General features: G+C 35.8%; 2 protein-coding genes across 3 annotated transcripts in view; one reads left to right on the top strand and one right to left on the bottom strand.

Annotated features, from left to right (window-relative positions):
- The window catches only part of LOC131041410 (alpha-N-acetylglucosaminidase), a 286,676-nt gene that overhangs the window by 23,299 nt on the left and 247,939 nt on the right, over positions 1 to 15,438 (bottom strand). The window lies entirely within an intron of this gene.
- On the top strand, positions 11,734 to 12,395 carry LOC131857101 (uncharacterized). Its single transcript, XM_059209186.1, has 2 exons — positions 11,734 to 12,087; positions 12,241 to 12,395. Exons 1-2 carry the CDS (start codon positions 11,755 to 11,757, stop codon positions 12,382 to 12,384), a joined length of 477 nt encoding a protein of 158 aa, XP_059065169.1. The 5' UTR covers positions 11,734 to 11,754; the 3' UTR covers positions 12,385 to 12,395.

Genomic DNA, 15,438 nt, shown 5'->3' with positions numbered 1-15,438 from the left:
CTAGCACTCCTAGGACCTTCTTAGACATGGTAGTGTTCAAATTCTTCAAAGAACAAATGAAGTATGAGATAGTGATTAATCCTTGACCTGTGTGTGCATGCAGGATAGAAGACACAACAAAGGAGACTAGATGCAGTATGCTCTACAACACTACCTAAGCCGAAGGATCCCCAGGGCAAAGTCAGGGAAGGAATTCCATAGCCAACATCCTTAAGACGCTTGCGAATGGAGCTCATGAACAAAGTGACAAGGTTGGACAAGCAAATACTTTTACTACCACCGCTGGCAACAAGTTGAAGGCCAAGGCATGAGATTGGAGGAGTATCCAGATACAGAGAATGCATAGCTGGAAATAACATAAAGTTGATTTATTTGAAAAACAATTGCTTTATTATAGGATGACTACCTGTGGGCCCCATTAATGTAATTCAAAACAAAGGGGGACATAGGTTAGTTATTTCCTAGCTACCTGATTTACCTTTTTGTGCCTTGAGCCCAATGAAACTGTCTTCTAGTAAGATTATGTAATGTCCCCACTTTAAAATATAATTTAATAATAAATGATAATAATAAAATAAAAATACAAAAGAATATAAATAAAAATAAAAATATAAAAGAATATAATTAAAATTTGATTAAAGTTAATGAATGGTCAAAAGGCATGAAATGATAAGTTGTGACTCCCGCAAACATGAGATATAAAAGGGAGAAGAGAACCCCATTTGAGGGGGGGAGGGAGAATTTGGAAAATGAGAAGTGCAGATCTGATATAAATAAGAAGTGCAGATCTGATTGTGAAAGGTTGTGTCCCTTTCAAAGGGCAGAAATAATGAAGAGTTGCATTCTTTCAAAGGGTGTGTCTCTTGCCAAAGGGCATACATGACGAAGAGGTGTGACCTCTCCTTCACCTTGAGAAATATAAAGGAAAGGAACCAAAAGCATCCAGTGACATCACCATGGATCAGATCAGATCAGAACTCTTATTAAGTTACATGCAGTAACATCCTTGTTCTTGGTGGTATGCATGGGGATGTGTTTAATAAGTATGCTTAATATATGAAACCTGATAATGTTCTTATGCAGAATTAATAGTAATATTAATATGAAATGCAATATGTATGACATACATACTTAATTTCATATATATATTCATAATACATTAGAAATTAGTATACTTATAGTCTAAATCATGTTATTGTTTTCAGTATTTAAGAAGATGGGAATGAGATGTTCCAAAGAGGGGCAGTCTAAATCCAAGCAATAGGTTAAGCCTCAAGATGGGGTGGGGATCAGTGACCCATAAGCCTTGAGGGTATAGACCCAAGATAGGTAAGGGCTTGGATCTGTAAAGTTTGAGGGAACCTATTGTATTTGGTCTCTAAGCATTTTGGTAACATACGTAAACCGTTCTCCTTTAAAATTGAAGTAGTAGCAAGGTCTGATATCTATATTAAGAACTATGAATAATAAAATTAATCACCTAATGAGGAAAATAAATAAGGACCTGTTAATAACCTAAGATATCGGTTCTTGGCAAAATGGGCTGGGTTCGGGTCCTGGTTCTTGCCCGATCCTGGTTCTCCTCGGGTTCTCCTTGGGTTCCTCCCGGTGGTGGGTTCTTTGTGGGTTCTCCTTGGGTTCCTCCCACGTCCTGCCCACTTGGGCAGGACCCAGGGAGAACCCGGGCGGCCCCAAGAGAACCAAGGCCTGTGGGTTCCCAAAAGCAAGGCCCACGGGTCATAAAAACACAAAAAACAATTAAAAACACTTTTTTAATATTTTTTTAACATCTAAACCCTAATTTTGCCCCTTATGATGCATGAAATGCATCAAAACATTTATATAATTTTGATGTTTGAACATATATATAATATATGTATAAATATATATATATATAAAATTAAAATATATATATATATATATATGTGTGTGTGTGTGTGTGTGTGTGTACGAACGTACCCGTACCCAAGAATTTTTTTTTGTTGAATCCGTACCCGAATCGGTAACTTAGTTAATAACTAATTAAAAAATATCAATCAATTTTAGTATTTTGAAATAAATCAATTAGGGGACATTACAAAATAATAGAGAATAGTTGTAGGTAGCTGAAGAGGTAGTTGGAGGTGGTTGAAATCATTAACCAGAAAGTTGTCACAACTTGTAGAAGGCAGGACAGAGCCATTGGATGGGTCGAATCCTGACCACTGATTCAAAATGTAAAGCCTATAAAATGCCAATGCATCTCTCATTGTAAGGGGTTAGAAAGTTAGATAGTTAGGATGTTTACAAGTAGAAGTTGTTGGACATGAATTGTTGTAATGGCAGTTAGAACAAATGAATGAAGAATTGAAGCATGGTGTTTTGTCATTTGCCTTGATTTGTTCGCATGGTTTCTCTCCATGTGGTTATTGAATGTTCAATGATTTTAGTAGTGAAGTGTGAGGGTACTTGTCATGCCCCATCCTTATCATCGTATTTTTCGCTTATCAATGAATATAACCCAAATGTAACAATTAAATTATTAATTAAAGAATATTTAATATTATTATTAATTAATATTCATTAATATCTAAAACTATTATTAATTGATTAATAATAATGTCTGTTTATTTAATATTATTATTAATTAATATTCATTAATATCTGAAACTATTATTAATTGATTAATATTTATTTAATATTATTATTAATTAATTTATATTCATTAATATCTGAACTATTATTAATTAATTAATATTCATCTTTTTATTATTATCTGGATTTATTATTAATTGATTAATATTTATTGATGATTGATATTAGTATCTGGAATTAGTAATGGGCCCCGATTCTCTAAAGGTCCCGACTCTAAGAAGGATACACACTAGCGCTGAATAGACTCTATGTTTAAGATGACCATCGATTACAAGAAATCATTTTAGACAATGATCAATATGTTAATATAAACAAATAGGAAATATACCAAAGGGTGCGATTAAGGAAAGAAGAGTTATAATTGTAAATGTATTCTAAATTTCCAATTTAATGGATAGGTTATGTGCAAGCTGTTGTATTTTAATTTAATATTATGTCAATGATACTAATATTGTAATCTTTCACTTTTACTGCAAGTAAGGAGAATGAACATTTATTGATTTCGATGTCATCTCCTTTGATCGGAATGATGTATAAGTATTAGGGTGGCCATGATCAAGTGGCACCTTGATCGGACATGTCTTTTAGACATGTCCGACCAAGATGTCACTTGGTCGTGATCCCTGGTAATAATAGCCGATTCATAACTAATCGGTGCTTCATACATACCCGATAATGAATCGGTATCTTTAATAATAACTGCGTTTATACTATGCCCGATAATGAATCAGCATCATAATCATAACATCGTTTATATCATGCCCGATAATGAATTGGTATCATTGCTGATGATAATAGTGCTTAATCATATCCGATCGGTATGTTATGTTAATTGTTACAGATAAAACATACCCGATTATGAATCGGTATCAAGGCATATGAATTATAAACAATAACAATGTATGCTATCGAGTTAATACCCCGATAGCATATTAATGCCGATATGGATTGACATTAATATGCTATCGGGTTAATAGCCCGATAGCATTATAGATTGACGCTTAACATAGTTAAGCAGGTCGTCAATCTAATCCAATATTAATATCATGATTTTGATCAAAACATAAAGCATGAAATGAGTAAACAGAATATAGGAGATTACTGAGTTTAGAAGGTTCTTATCTTGTAGAGGCTACTAATGCATTAACACTCCCTCTTAGCTTTTGGAAGATAAGGTAACCTACATCACATTTCTTTTTCAAAGTGTTAGTCTTCAAGAATATATATCATCTATACATATAATATGAAGTACCATAAGAACATAGGATACAAACATAAAACATTATCCTAAGTATGTGACATAGAGTATCACCAATCTATGTGAGATAATAGATTCATCATTTTAGTATGACAAGATATCACCTAAACACGTGACATCAGTATTGCCTAAACACACAATACAGAGGATAAACATATGAGGATGGTTAAGTTCTCATCTTATCCAAGTTGTGATATGTGCACAAACATTTCATTCAAATATTTTATCACAACATCATCATGGCACATCCATGACATACCAGAGATCTAACATGATAACTGGTTTGAGAATCATAAGATCGTCACCTTATGATGTCTGCATGCAAGTGTTCATAATCTGAGAGATCGTCACCTCTTAGACATGAGCATAGGGGGTAAAAACCCAAAATGTCTCAACATGACAAAAGAAGTTTACATTTTCAACATCTTATTTACAAGGCAGATTACCTTTCTATCATACCTAAACCCTTTCTGAAGTGATCAACCTTCACTCTGGAAAGTGGTTTGATCAGAATATCTGCAGTCTGATCTCCTGTACTAACATATTCTAATTTGATCACATTTTTGTCTACCATGTCTCGCACATAATGGTATGGGATCTCAATATGTTTGGATCTATCATGGAACACTGGATTTACTGAAAGTTTTATGCAACTTTGATTGTCGCAATGGATGATAGTAGGTTTCATCGGATTGCCAAACAATCTCACAAGCAACTTTCTAAGCCATATTGCTTCTTGGGCTGCCATGGAGGCTGCAATGTATTCGGCCTCGGTGGAACTTTGTGCTACAGAAGACTGCTTTCTGCTGATCCAGGATATCATGGTTGATCCCAAACTGAAGTAGCACCCAGAGGTGCTTTTCCGATCAGTCACACTTCTAGCCCAATCTGAATCTGAGAATCCGTGTAGATTAAGATTAATTTTCTTATACTTGAGACCAAGGTTTAATGTGCCTTGCAAATATCTCATAATGTGTTTTACTGCTACTAGGTGTATTTCCTTTGGCTCACACATAAACTGACTTAAGGCATTTACTGCATAGCAGATATCTGGTCTTGTATTTACCAGATACATGAGAGACCCAATCATTTGCCTATATAGAGTAGGGTCAACTGAAGGTGATTCTGTTGCTGCTTCTTTAAGTTTACGAAGATTGGTTTCCATTGGAGCAGTCATAGGTCTACAGTTGAGCAATCCAAATCTCTTTAGAATATCTAATGTATACTTGCCTTGGTTTAGAACACTATTGTCAGGATTCTTCCATACTTCCAACCCTAGGAAATAATGAAGGAATCCCAAGTCCTTCATATCAAATTCTTTGGATAGCTCTTTCTTGCATTGATCTATAAGATGATCCTCTCCTGTGATTAATAAATCATCGACATATAAAATCATTATTAGCATATCACCTTTATTCTGTTTGTAGTAGAGATTAGGATCTGCTTCATTTTTAGAGAAGCCTAGTGTTGATAGATATGTGTCAATTCTTTCATACTAGGCCCTGGGAGCTTGTTTGAGCCCATATAGGGCTTTCTTGACTCTGCACACATGAGATTCTGTATGATGGATCTCAAACCCTTTAGGTTGCTCTAGGTATACTTCTTCAGATATCTCTCCATTAAGAAAAGCTGTCTTTACATCCATTTGATGTACCTTCCATCCCTTTGCTGCTGCAATAGCTAGTATAGCCCTTACTGAGGTATATCTTGCTACAGGAGCAAATGTTTCTTCATAGTCTATCCCTTCCTTTTGAGAAAAACCTTTGGCTACAAATCTTGCCTTATATTTTTCAATGCTGCCATCTGCTGCATGTTTGATCTTGAAGAGCCATTTAGAAGAAACAACAGACTTCTTAGTTGGCCTAGGGACAATTTCCCATACATCATTTTTCATTATGGATTGATACTCTTCAGACATAGCATCCTTCCATACTTGATGTTTAAGGGCATTTGTTACATTGTCAGGTTCGTTTTTAGATAGATCATTCATAAGAGCAACATAGCTAGTAAACTTATTAGATCTTTTGCTTTCTTTGAAAGTTCTAGAGGGAGCAACAAACCTCTGAGCTTCTTCTACTGTTTTGGTGGCCCATAGTGGTCTTTTCTTGATATTTCTAGGTGTGTTTTCATTTTCATTTTCAGTTTCATCTAGATTCTCCCTCTGAAACTCAAGGGCAGGATTTTCATCTAAGTTAAAGGTAGGTATGTAGATTTCAGGTTCTATGAAGTTCTGAGCTCTTTTGAAAGCTAGGTCTTCTTCAAATATTACATCCCTACTTAGTTCAATATTTCTTTGACTAGGTACATAGATTCTGTAGGCTTTGGAGGTTTCACTATATCCTACAAGCAATCCTCTCTTTCCAGAGGGTTCTAGTTTTAGTCTCTTTTCTTTAGGTATATGGATATAGACAGGACATCCAAATATCCTAAGGTGACTAATATCAAGCTTAATCTTAGTGAATACTTCCTCAGGAGTTTTATCCTCAAGATGGAAGTGAGGGCACCTGTTTTGTATATATACTACAGTGCTGGAAGCTTCAGCCCAGAGATTAGTGTTAAGGTTTTGATCTAGTATCATGGCTTTGGCAGCTTCAACTATAGTTCTATTTTTCCTTTTTGCTACCCCATTTTGTTGAGGGTTATAAGGTATAGTAAGCTCCCTCTTAATCCCATTATCTATACAAAATTCTTTAAATGAATCTGATGTATATTCTCCCCCATTGTCGGTTCTTAGGGTTTTAACTTTGTTTCCTGAGTGATTTTCAGTTAGTAGATCCAAGTCTTCCTAGAGTAGTCATCAACAAATATTACATAATACAAGAATCCCCCTAGAGAGGAGACGGACATAGATCCACATACATCAGAATGAACTAACTCTAGAATTTTGCTAGTTTTCCTAGTACTATTTTGGAATGCACTTTTGGTATTCTTACCTAGGGCACATCCTTTGCATGCCCCTGAATGATCTTGCTTTAATTTGGGTAGACCTGTGACAAGGTTTCCCATTGAAGATAAAGCCCTAAAATTCAAATGACCTAATCTTCTGTGCCAAACTTCATTTGCATTAGTGGCTTCATGGATTAGAGCTAGATTGGTTTCCGTGCACAGCTCATACAAATAACCCTGTCTCTGTCCAATGGCCTTTGCCTTCTTGATGGAGGAGTTCCTTGGCCAGGCCAATACTTTGTTGTCCATGAACGCCACTATGTATCCTTTATCTTCCAGTGCTGATATAGAAACCAGGTTTCTTTTGATACCGGGGACATATAGTACTCCTTCAAGCTATAAGGTTATGTCTGTCTTTAATTTGATGGTGCAGGTTCCTACTCCTCTGACTGGATATGTGGAGTCATCTCCGATGGTTACGTCCTCATCACTCTTCTCTGTCATGGAATTAAGTGCTTCTCTAAACCTAGTGATGTGCCTGGATGAACCACTATCAATTACCCATGAATTGATTTTGTTAGAAGCTTGACTTGTGAGTGTTGAATAGAATACGTATTTCTCAGAGTCATCTTCTCCTTTAGTCTTCCCTGCTTTGACAAATGTAGCATGTTTCTTGGTTCTTTCTGGGCATTTTGCAACGAAGTGTCCGAATTGATCACATCTGTAACATTGAATATGAGATAAGTCCTTCTTTGGAGTGTTCTTGCCTTGACGACCTTTTCTCTTTCTAAACTACCTTTTCTTGTTTTGCTTGTTGGAGTTTGTGTTTAGAACCTGCAGGTCTTCATCTATATTCTTGTGTTTCATTCCTAATTTGTTCAATCTTGATTCTTCTTGGAGACAGTCATCCCTTAATCTTTCAAATTTGGGATATTTGGACCTTGCACTGATGCCTTGGACGAATGTGCTCCATCCACTAGGCAACCCATCTAAAGCAATGAGTGTTAGTTCTTTGCCTCGGATCTCGTAGTCCAGAGTTGCAAGTTCATCTTTTAGAACTGATATCCGCATGAAGTAGGTGTTGATTGTCTCCCCTTTGTTCATGGTGATATGATTTATTTCTCGTTTTAGTGCTAGAGGTCGACTTGCATTTGATATCTCAAATGTGCTTTCAAAAGCTTTGAACATTTTATAGGCTGTCTGATGTTTTCTTATGATGGGCATTATGTTGTTTCTCACCCCACCAACTATTATTTTTATCACTTTCTCATTTCCTTCAATCCATGCTGTTTTGTTAGGTTCATTCTTGGGTTGATCATTTTTAGTTTGAACAAACGAATCCACTTTGTTCTCCTTTAAGATCATTTGAATTCTGAATTTCCAGGCTGAAAAATCATCGCCACCTCCGAGTCTGTCTTCGAATCTGATAGCACTGGCCATTAGAAGAAATGTGATGTAGTATATATAACCTTGTTCTTAAATTTGTTTCACGAAATTAAATAGCCTCAAGTTCGATCAACTTGGCTTTGATACCATGTAAATGTATTCTAAATTTCCAATTTAATGGACAGGTTATGTGCAAGCTGTTGTATTTTAATTTAATATTATGTCAATGATACTAATATTGTAATCTTTCACTTTTACTGCAGTTAAGGAGAATGAACATTTATTGATTTCGATGTCATCTCCTTTGATCGGAATGATGTATAAGTATTAGGGTGGCCACGATCAAGTGGCACCTTGATCGGACATGTCTTTTAGACATGTCCGACCAAGATGTCACTTGGTCGTGACCCCTGCTAATAACAGCCGATTCATAACTAATCGGTGCTTCATACATACCTGATAATGAATCGGTATCTTTAATAATAACTGCATTTATACTATGCCTGATAATGAATCGGCATCATTAATCATAACATCGTTTATATCATGCCCGATAATGAATCGGTATCATTGCTGATGATAATAGTGCTTAATCATATCTGATCGGTATGTTATGTTAATTGTTAATTGTTACAGATAAAACATACCTGATTATGAATCGGTATCAAGGCATATGAATTATAAACAATAACAATGTATGCTATCGGGTTAATACCCCGATAGCATATTAATGCCGATATGGATCGACATTAATATGCTATCGGGCATATGAATTATAAACAATAACAATGTATGCTATCAGGTTAATACCCCAATAGCATATTAATGCTGATATGGATCGACATTAATATGCTATCGGGTTAATAGCCCGATAGCATTATAGATTGACGCTTAACATAGTTAAGCAGGTCGTCAATCTAATCCAATATTAATATCATGATTTTGATCAAAACATAAAGCATGAAATGAGTAAACAGAATATAGGAGATTACTGAGTTTAGAAGGTTCTTATCTTGCAGAGGATGCTAATTCATTAACAATAATCATCCTCGAAGATACATGTTTCTCCATTAGAAAGATGTAGATATAAGATAGAATGAAAATGGTGAAAAAAGGGAGGAGGGAAGATAAGCATTTTTAAAAGGAAAGAATGGTCAAGTCTGCAAGAATATATATTATGCAGTCAGCGATCAGACCAGATCAGAATTATTATTAAGTTACGGACACTAACATCCTTGTTTGGGTGGTATGCATGGGGATGTGCTTATTACATATGCTTAATATATGAAGCCTGACAATGTTTTTATGCAAAATTTAATAGTAATATTAATATATGAAAATTAATATAAAAATTATTAAATATTTATAGACTGCAATATGCATGACAGTCATATTTAATATCATATATAGTGGCAGACCAGATCTGATGCATCTGTCTGCCTTACAACCTCTAGATAGACTAATAATTACTGTTTAGGCAATGGTAGTGTTAATAATTTATGATAGGTAATATCATTTGATTCGTCTATTTATGTATATATATCAGAGATCCCAGACTCGCCGCAAGTCAAGCGAGTTCGCTGAGTTGGCGAGTCGAGCCAAGCTTGGCGAGTTTTGCGGACTCGGCGGGTTTTGGGCAAAACTCGCCGAGTCCGAGCTCCAGGACTCGGTCGTGCAATGGTCAATTTCGATTTTAAAAAACAAAAAAAAGAAAAGCTTTTTCACTTGTTTTTTTCTTACTTTCTCTTTCATATAACCCTAAAAGGTCTTCTAATTGTTAGTTGTGAGAAGAAGAGAGGAAAAGTGAGAGAGAGGAAGGAAAACAAGAGGCCATAGGTTTCCAACCAGCAGGGAAGAAGAGCATCAAGGAGACCACAAATCACATTGGGGAGGCCATAGGCTTGCATTGAGAGCATCAAGGAGTCCAAAGCAAGACTTCTCAACTCATTTGAAAGAGGTAAGTGTTAAAATTTGTAGATTTTGCCGGTTTTTTTTAGGTATTTTAATGGATTTTTTTCATTTTTTTGTTAATTTTTTTTTAGTTTAACAGTTAACTTTCCAAATCTTGACTGTTTTTATTTTTTTAGCTTAATTTCAACGAGAGAAGTAGAATAATAGCAAAGTGCAAACCCTACATTTTTTTAGAAAAAAATTGTAAACATGTATTTACAATTTTTTTTTTTTTAAAGGAGGGTTTGCTGATTTTTTCTATTTAAATTTTCTTATTGCAGCAGCCTTCACGTTTAAAAAACATTCATTTTTCACAATGCCTAGAAAGGATGAGGCTTGGAAATATACTGAAGACTTTATTGGTAGACAAAAAAATCCAACAAAATGTTTTTTTTGTAAAGAAATTAATTTTGGTGGCATCAATAGATTTAAATACCATATTGCCAGCGTACCTGGCCATGAAATTGAGGTATGCAAATTACAAACTCCTGAGGCAAAACGTTTCTGTTATGTCCAATTAGAAACACATGAACAAGAAAAGTTAACTAAGAAGAGGCAATTGGAAGAGTTAAGTGTTATTGGCTCCCATGCATCCACATCTGCATCCGCATCTGCATCCACATCTGTAGGCTGTTGGAGAGGGTTCTTCCATGCCTCCCTTTTGCCTTAGTGCTTCTGCTAGTGCTAGTGCTTCTACTTCTACTCCTCCTAGTGGCACTATTACCTTTGCCCCTAGAGTTCGGAAATCCAGGTTGGATAGTTATTTTGTGCCGTGTAGTACTCCTGGGGCACAACCCTCGCTTGAGAGCATGGGTTGGAACAAGGAGGTTCATGATGCTGCAAGAAAACAAATTTGCAAGTTTTGATACTTTTGCAACATTCCATTTATTGCAGCCAGGTAATTCTTTTTGATTTGATTGCTTTAAGTTTAAAAGTAAATTTATAGTTTGAAGTTGAACTCTACTTTGTCTAATCATAATTTATTTGTGACAGGTCTCCTTATTGGCAAGGCATGGTAGATTCCATAACCATTTGTGGTGCGGGGTTTAAAGCCCCTATTGATGCTGAGTTAAGTGGCCCCCTCTTGTTACAAATGGTTGAGGATATGAAAGTTGAGCTAGAGGACCACCAACAGTCTTGGAGCCAAAAGGGTTGCACCATCATGACAGATGGTTGGACGGATAGGAGGAATAGAACACTCCTAAATTTTCTTGTTTCTTGCGGAGGTGATTGATCATGATTCATTCTAATTTGTACTTCCCTAAATGCATTGAATAAATTAAATTTTGATTTGTTGAAAGTTTTAAACTCTATTTTCAGGATCCACCATATTCTTGTAGTCTATTGATGCTTCCTCACATGTGAAAAATGCCACAGACTTATGTGAGGCTATTGAGGAAGTCATACAAGAGGTGGGGGAAGAAAATGCGATGCAGGTGGTGATAGATAATGCAGCAAGTTATGTTGCCGCAGGTAAATTTTGAACTTTTCAAGTCTTGATGGAGAGGCATCTATGATTATTTAAATTTTCTTAACACATCAAAATTTCTAATTAACTTAAAATTGCTGCAGGTAAACTTTTGATGGATGGGCCCCCGAAAATTTTTTGGTCTCCTTGTGCGGCCCATTGCCTTGACCTCATGTTGGAGGATATTGGTAAGCTTGAATGGGTGAAATCAATAGTTGAAAGGGCAAAAAATATCAGCAAGTTTATCTACAATCATGCATTGGTCCTTAGCATTATGAGGCAATACACGGGGCAAAAGGAGTTGGCTCGTCTTGGTATCACGAGGTTTGCCTCAAACTTCCTCACACTGAAATCCTTGATAAAATCAAAGGCGGCTTTCAGGCGTATGTTTGTTGGTGAGGAGTGGACTTCTTCATCCTATGCTACGACCACTGCAGGGATAGATGTGGTAAATTGCATTTTTGATGAGCCAGGTTTTTGGACCCCCTGTGGAGAAACCGTGCAGGTAAATTTATTACAATTTAACATTTAGTATCTACTATCTAGTATCTACTATTTAGTAATTTAATTTTAATTTATTAACAATTTAACTCTGCAATTTTTCTTTTCTTTTTATTTAATTTGTGACTTAATTGTTTTTGTTTAACATTATGTGTAGGTCACTGAGCCCCTCGTAGTTCTCCTACGAGTTGTTGATGGGGAGAAGCCCTCTATGGGCTATATATATGAGGGTATGGATAGGGCCAAGGAGGCCATTAGGTCCATATATGCAAGAGATGAGAATAAGTATGGCCCCATTTGAGAGATTATTGATAGGAGATGGCAGAACCAGCTTCATAGGCCCATCCATGCAGTAGCCTATTATCTCAATCCGGCATTTCGATTCCGTGATGACTTCAAGGTGGATGAGGAGGTTCTTAGTGGCCTGTATACAGTGGTTCAGAAGTTGTGTACTGATGGTACAGCCTCAAGTACAACGCTCCAGCTGGATAAATATAATAATCGAGAAGAGGCAATCTTCGCAAGCAGCATGTGCATAGAGGCTTGAACACAATTGCAGCCAGGTAGAAATATATGTAAACTTAAGATTCTTAAGTTTATGGCTTATGCATTTTAATTTTTGATTTTATAATCTAGCCTTAAAGTTAGAAATGAGTTTGATTTTTTTTTCTTTTTCGTTATTTCAGATAGATGGTGGCAAATGTTTGGGCCCTCAACCCCAAACCTTCAAAAAATTGCCATCCGTATTTTGAGTCAGCCATGCAGCGCTTCTGGATGTGAGCGCTATTGGTCCATGTTCGAGCACATCCACTCGAAGAGGCGTAATAGATTGTCTGTGGAGAGGATGAATGATCTTGTTTTTGTTCATTACAACCTCCGTCTTAGGACCAGACAGATTTTGGACACTGACTCCTCTCCGATCACTTTAGTGGAGATCGATCCAGAGTCTGTGTGGATCACTGAGTCTACGGATCCCGTCTTCACTGAGGAGGACCATGAGTGGGTTGGCCAAGCAGACAGAGAGGCTGAGGCTGTGGCTATGGCAGAGGAGGAGGATAGAGCACGATCCGGCACAGGCACCTCACAGGTGGAGACTATGGCTTCTCAGTCATCCAGGACCTACCTTAGACGCATTTGTAGGAGGCAGTCAGACTACTCTGAGGCTAAGGATGAGCTAGAGCCTGAGCCATAGACTTGTTTTTGTTTACAGTTATATATATGTTTGGGAACATTTGATGTCATGGATTTTATATACATTTGACAACATTTATAACTCTATATATCTATGTTTTCTATTTCCTTCAGCTACAAATTACAATTTACATTTCTATGCATGTGATGGATGTATGTGATCAAATTAGCTTCTATTTGATGATGTTATAGTGTCTTTAAGCTTTATTCAATAATGGGTGCATGAAACAAGTTTTAAATCGTTAAAAATCTCTAAATTTCAAGGGTTTTTTATTTTGCCGAGTCATAGCCGAGTCACGAGTCGAGTCGGCCTTGCCGAGTCCGAGCCGAGTCCGAGTCTGGGAACTTTGATATATATATATATATATAGATATAATGTTTGATAAGCAAATAACAATATTAGATTGTAAAATCAGTACAAGAGTGTAATTACTTTAAAATATTCCTGCCATTACTACCAGTAACTAAGGAGAGGTGATGGACTTGTTTCCAAGAGGGGCAGTCTAAATCTAGTCAATAGGTTGTTTCCCAAGAAAGGGTGGGGAGGATACGTAATACTAATAAATCATAAATCAGTAAATAAAGAATGAAGTGTAGACTATGTAAAGAACTTGTTTCAGATTTATATAAAGAATTTATGACGGAATTGTGAGAAATCAGTGATTTGGTTTACGATAGATTTGAGAAGAGAAATAATGGATAAGGAAATAAGAAAAGACAAAGGCCTCTGTTATTATATTGTCTAGGAATCACATTGGGGTATGAATCTGAGAATATAATACTATTAATATAATATAGTATGATGCTGTTAACATAAAGTAATACTAATATGGTATGACACAATTCAATACTATTAATATGACAAGGAAGTTACATAACATAATACTATAGTATAATATAATATAACATAACATAATATAATGATGCCAATATAACATAATGCTGGTAATATAATATAAAACTGTAATATAATATAAATTATACAATACAATAATGTTTTTTTTTGGATAGGTAATAGGCCGTAGCTGCAATACTTTGAATTATTATTATTATTATGTTTGATTAGATTGACCCAAGACCTTCCCCATTATGGAAGGCCAAGAGTCACAGCTTAGAGTTCCACTTTAGATGTCCCTATTGGGAGTTGAACTTGGGTCTCCATAGTGAGAACTCAGTGTTTTAACCAGTTAAACTTAACCCCTTGGACATTTAATACAATAATGTTATTACATAATACAAATAACATAATAAAATGTTGTTAATGAAATATAATATAATAATGTCATAATGATAGTTTAATAAATGCTTTCCTATAACTATAGTGTCCCTCTATTGTAATCACTATATATTAAATTTGTGATTCTAGGACACAATCTTAGAAGGTTCCATTAAGGGACATTACAAATGGTTTCAGAGCATAATCCTGCCATCCTGTAGGACAAAACTACAACATTGCTCTTTAGTATGTGTTTACTTTACAAATAAATATTTGATTGCTTATAAGTGTATGTTTCCTACCTTGTGAATATTTGTGATTACTAAATTCTTCATGTATGTGTCCTTACCGAGCATATATTCACAAGTGTATGGCTCATGCCATACATATATTCATACAGGTTGCATACCTTGCCATGCATATGTTCTATGCACTTATGTACATGCTCCCTACTTTAAAGTCTATTTGTGTGAATGCTTATGTATGTGCTTAATGCCTTGCTCATATTTATGTGCTTTACATGTATATTTCATACTACATATGTATTCATTTGCATGCTTCTTGCCTTAAGTAAATAATTGACAATGTAATTCAAATAATGCCATATTAAATTGAATTCTTAACCTATAGATTGCAGTGATCTAATTCTTTGCCTTTCTCTAATACTTGCAAAGATAGGGAGTGTGTGGGGAAAAGGCAGAGTAAATCAGTCACATGACGAAAATGTCCCAAGACGGGTAGCAAACCTTGAGAGAGCCGCATGTAGACTGTGTCATGTGCCCTTCGCACAGTAAATCTTCCATCTTGTAAGGTTTAGCAGAATAGGAAGAGGAGTCTCATGCAATCTATGGGAGGTAAATCATACAACAAATTAATATTATATTATTATATGTGATTCTACTTTGATTGATCTAGAATAGTCCCAAAAGATCTGAATAGATTGGCAAA

This window comes from Cryptomeria japonica, chromosome 7 (genome assembly GCF_030272615.1).
Source record: "Cryptomeria japonica chromosome 7, Sugi_1.0, whole genome shotgun sequence".
Lineage (NCBI taxonomy): Eukaryota > Viridiplantae > Streptophyta > Pinopsida > Cupressales > Cupressaceae > Cryptomeria > Cryptomeria japonica.
Note: the sequence above shows the minus strand (reverse complement) of the source record. Positions and strands in the feature narration are given on the sequence as shown.

Coding starts and splice junctions, on each gene's coding strand:
- LOC131857101 (XM_059209186.1), top strand. CDS start 11,755: ATGTTGGAGGATATTGGTAAGCTTGAATGGGTGAAATCAATAGTTGAA. Junction 12,088..12,240: donor CCTGTGGAGAAACCGTGCAG/GTAAATTTATTA, acceptor CATTATGTGTAG/GTCACTGAGCCCCTCGTAGT.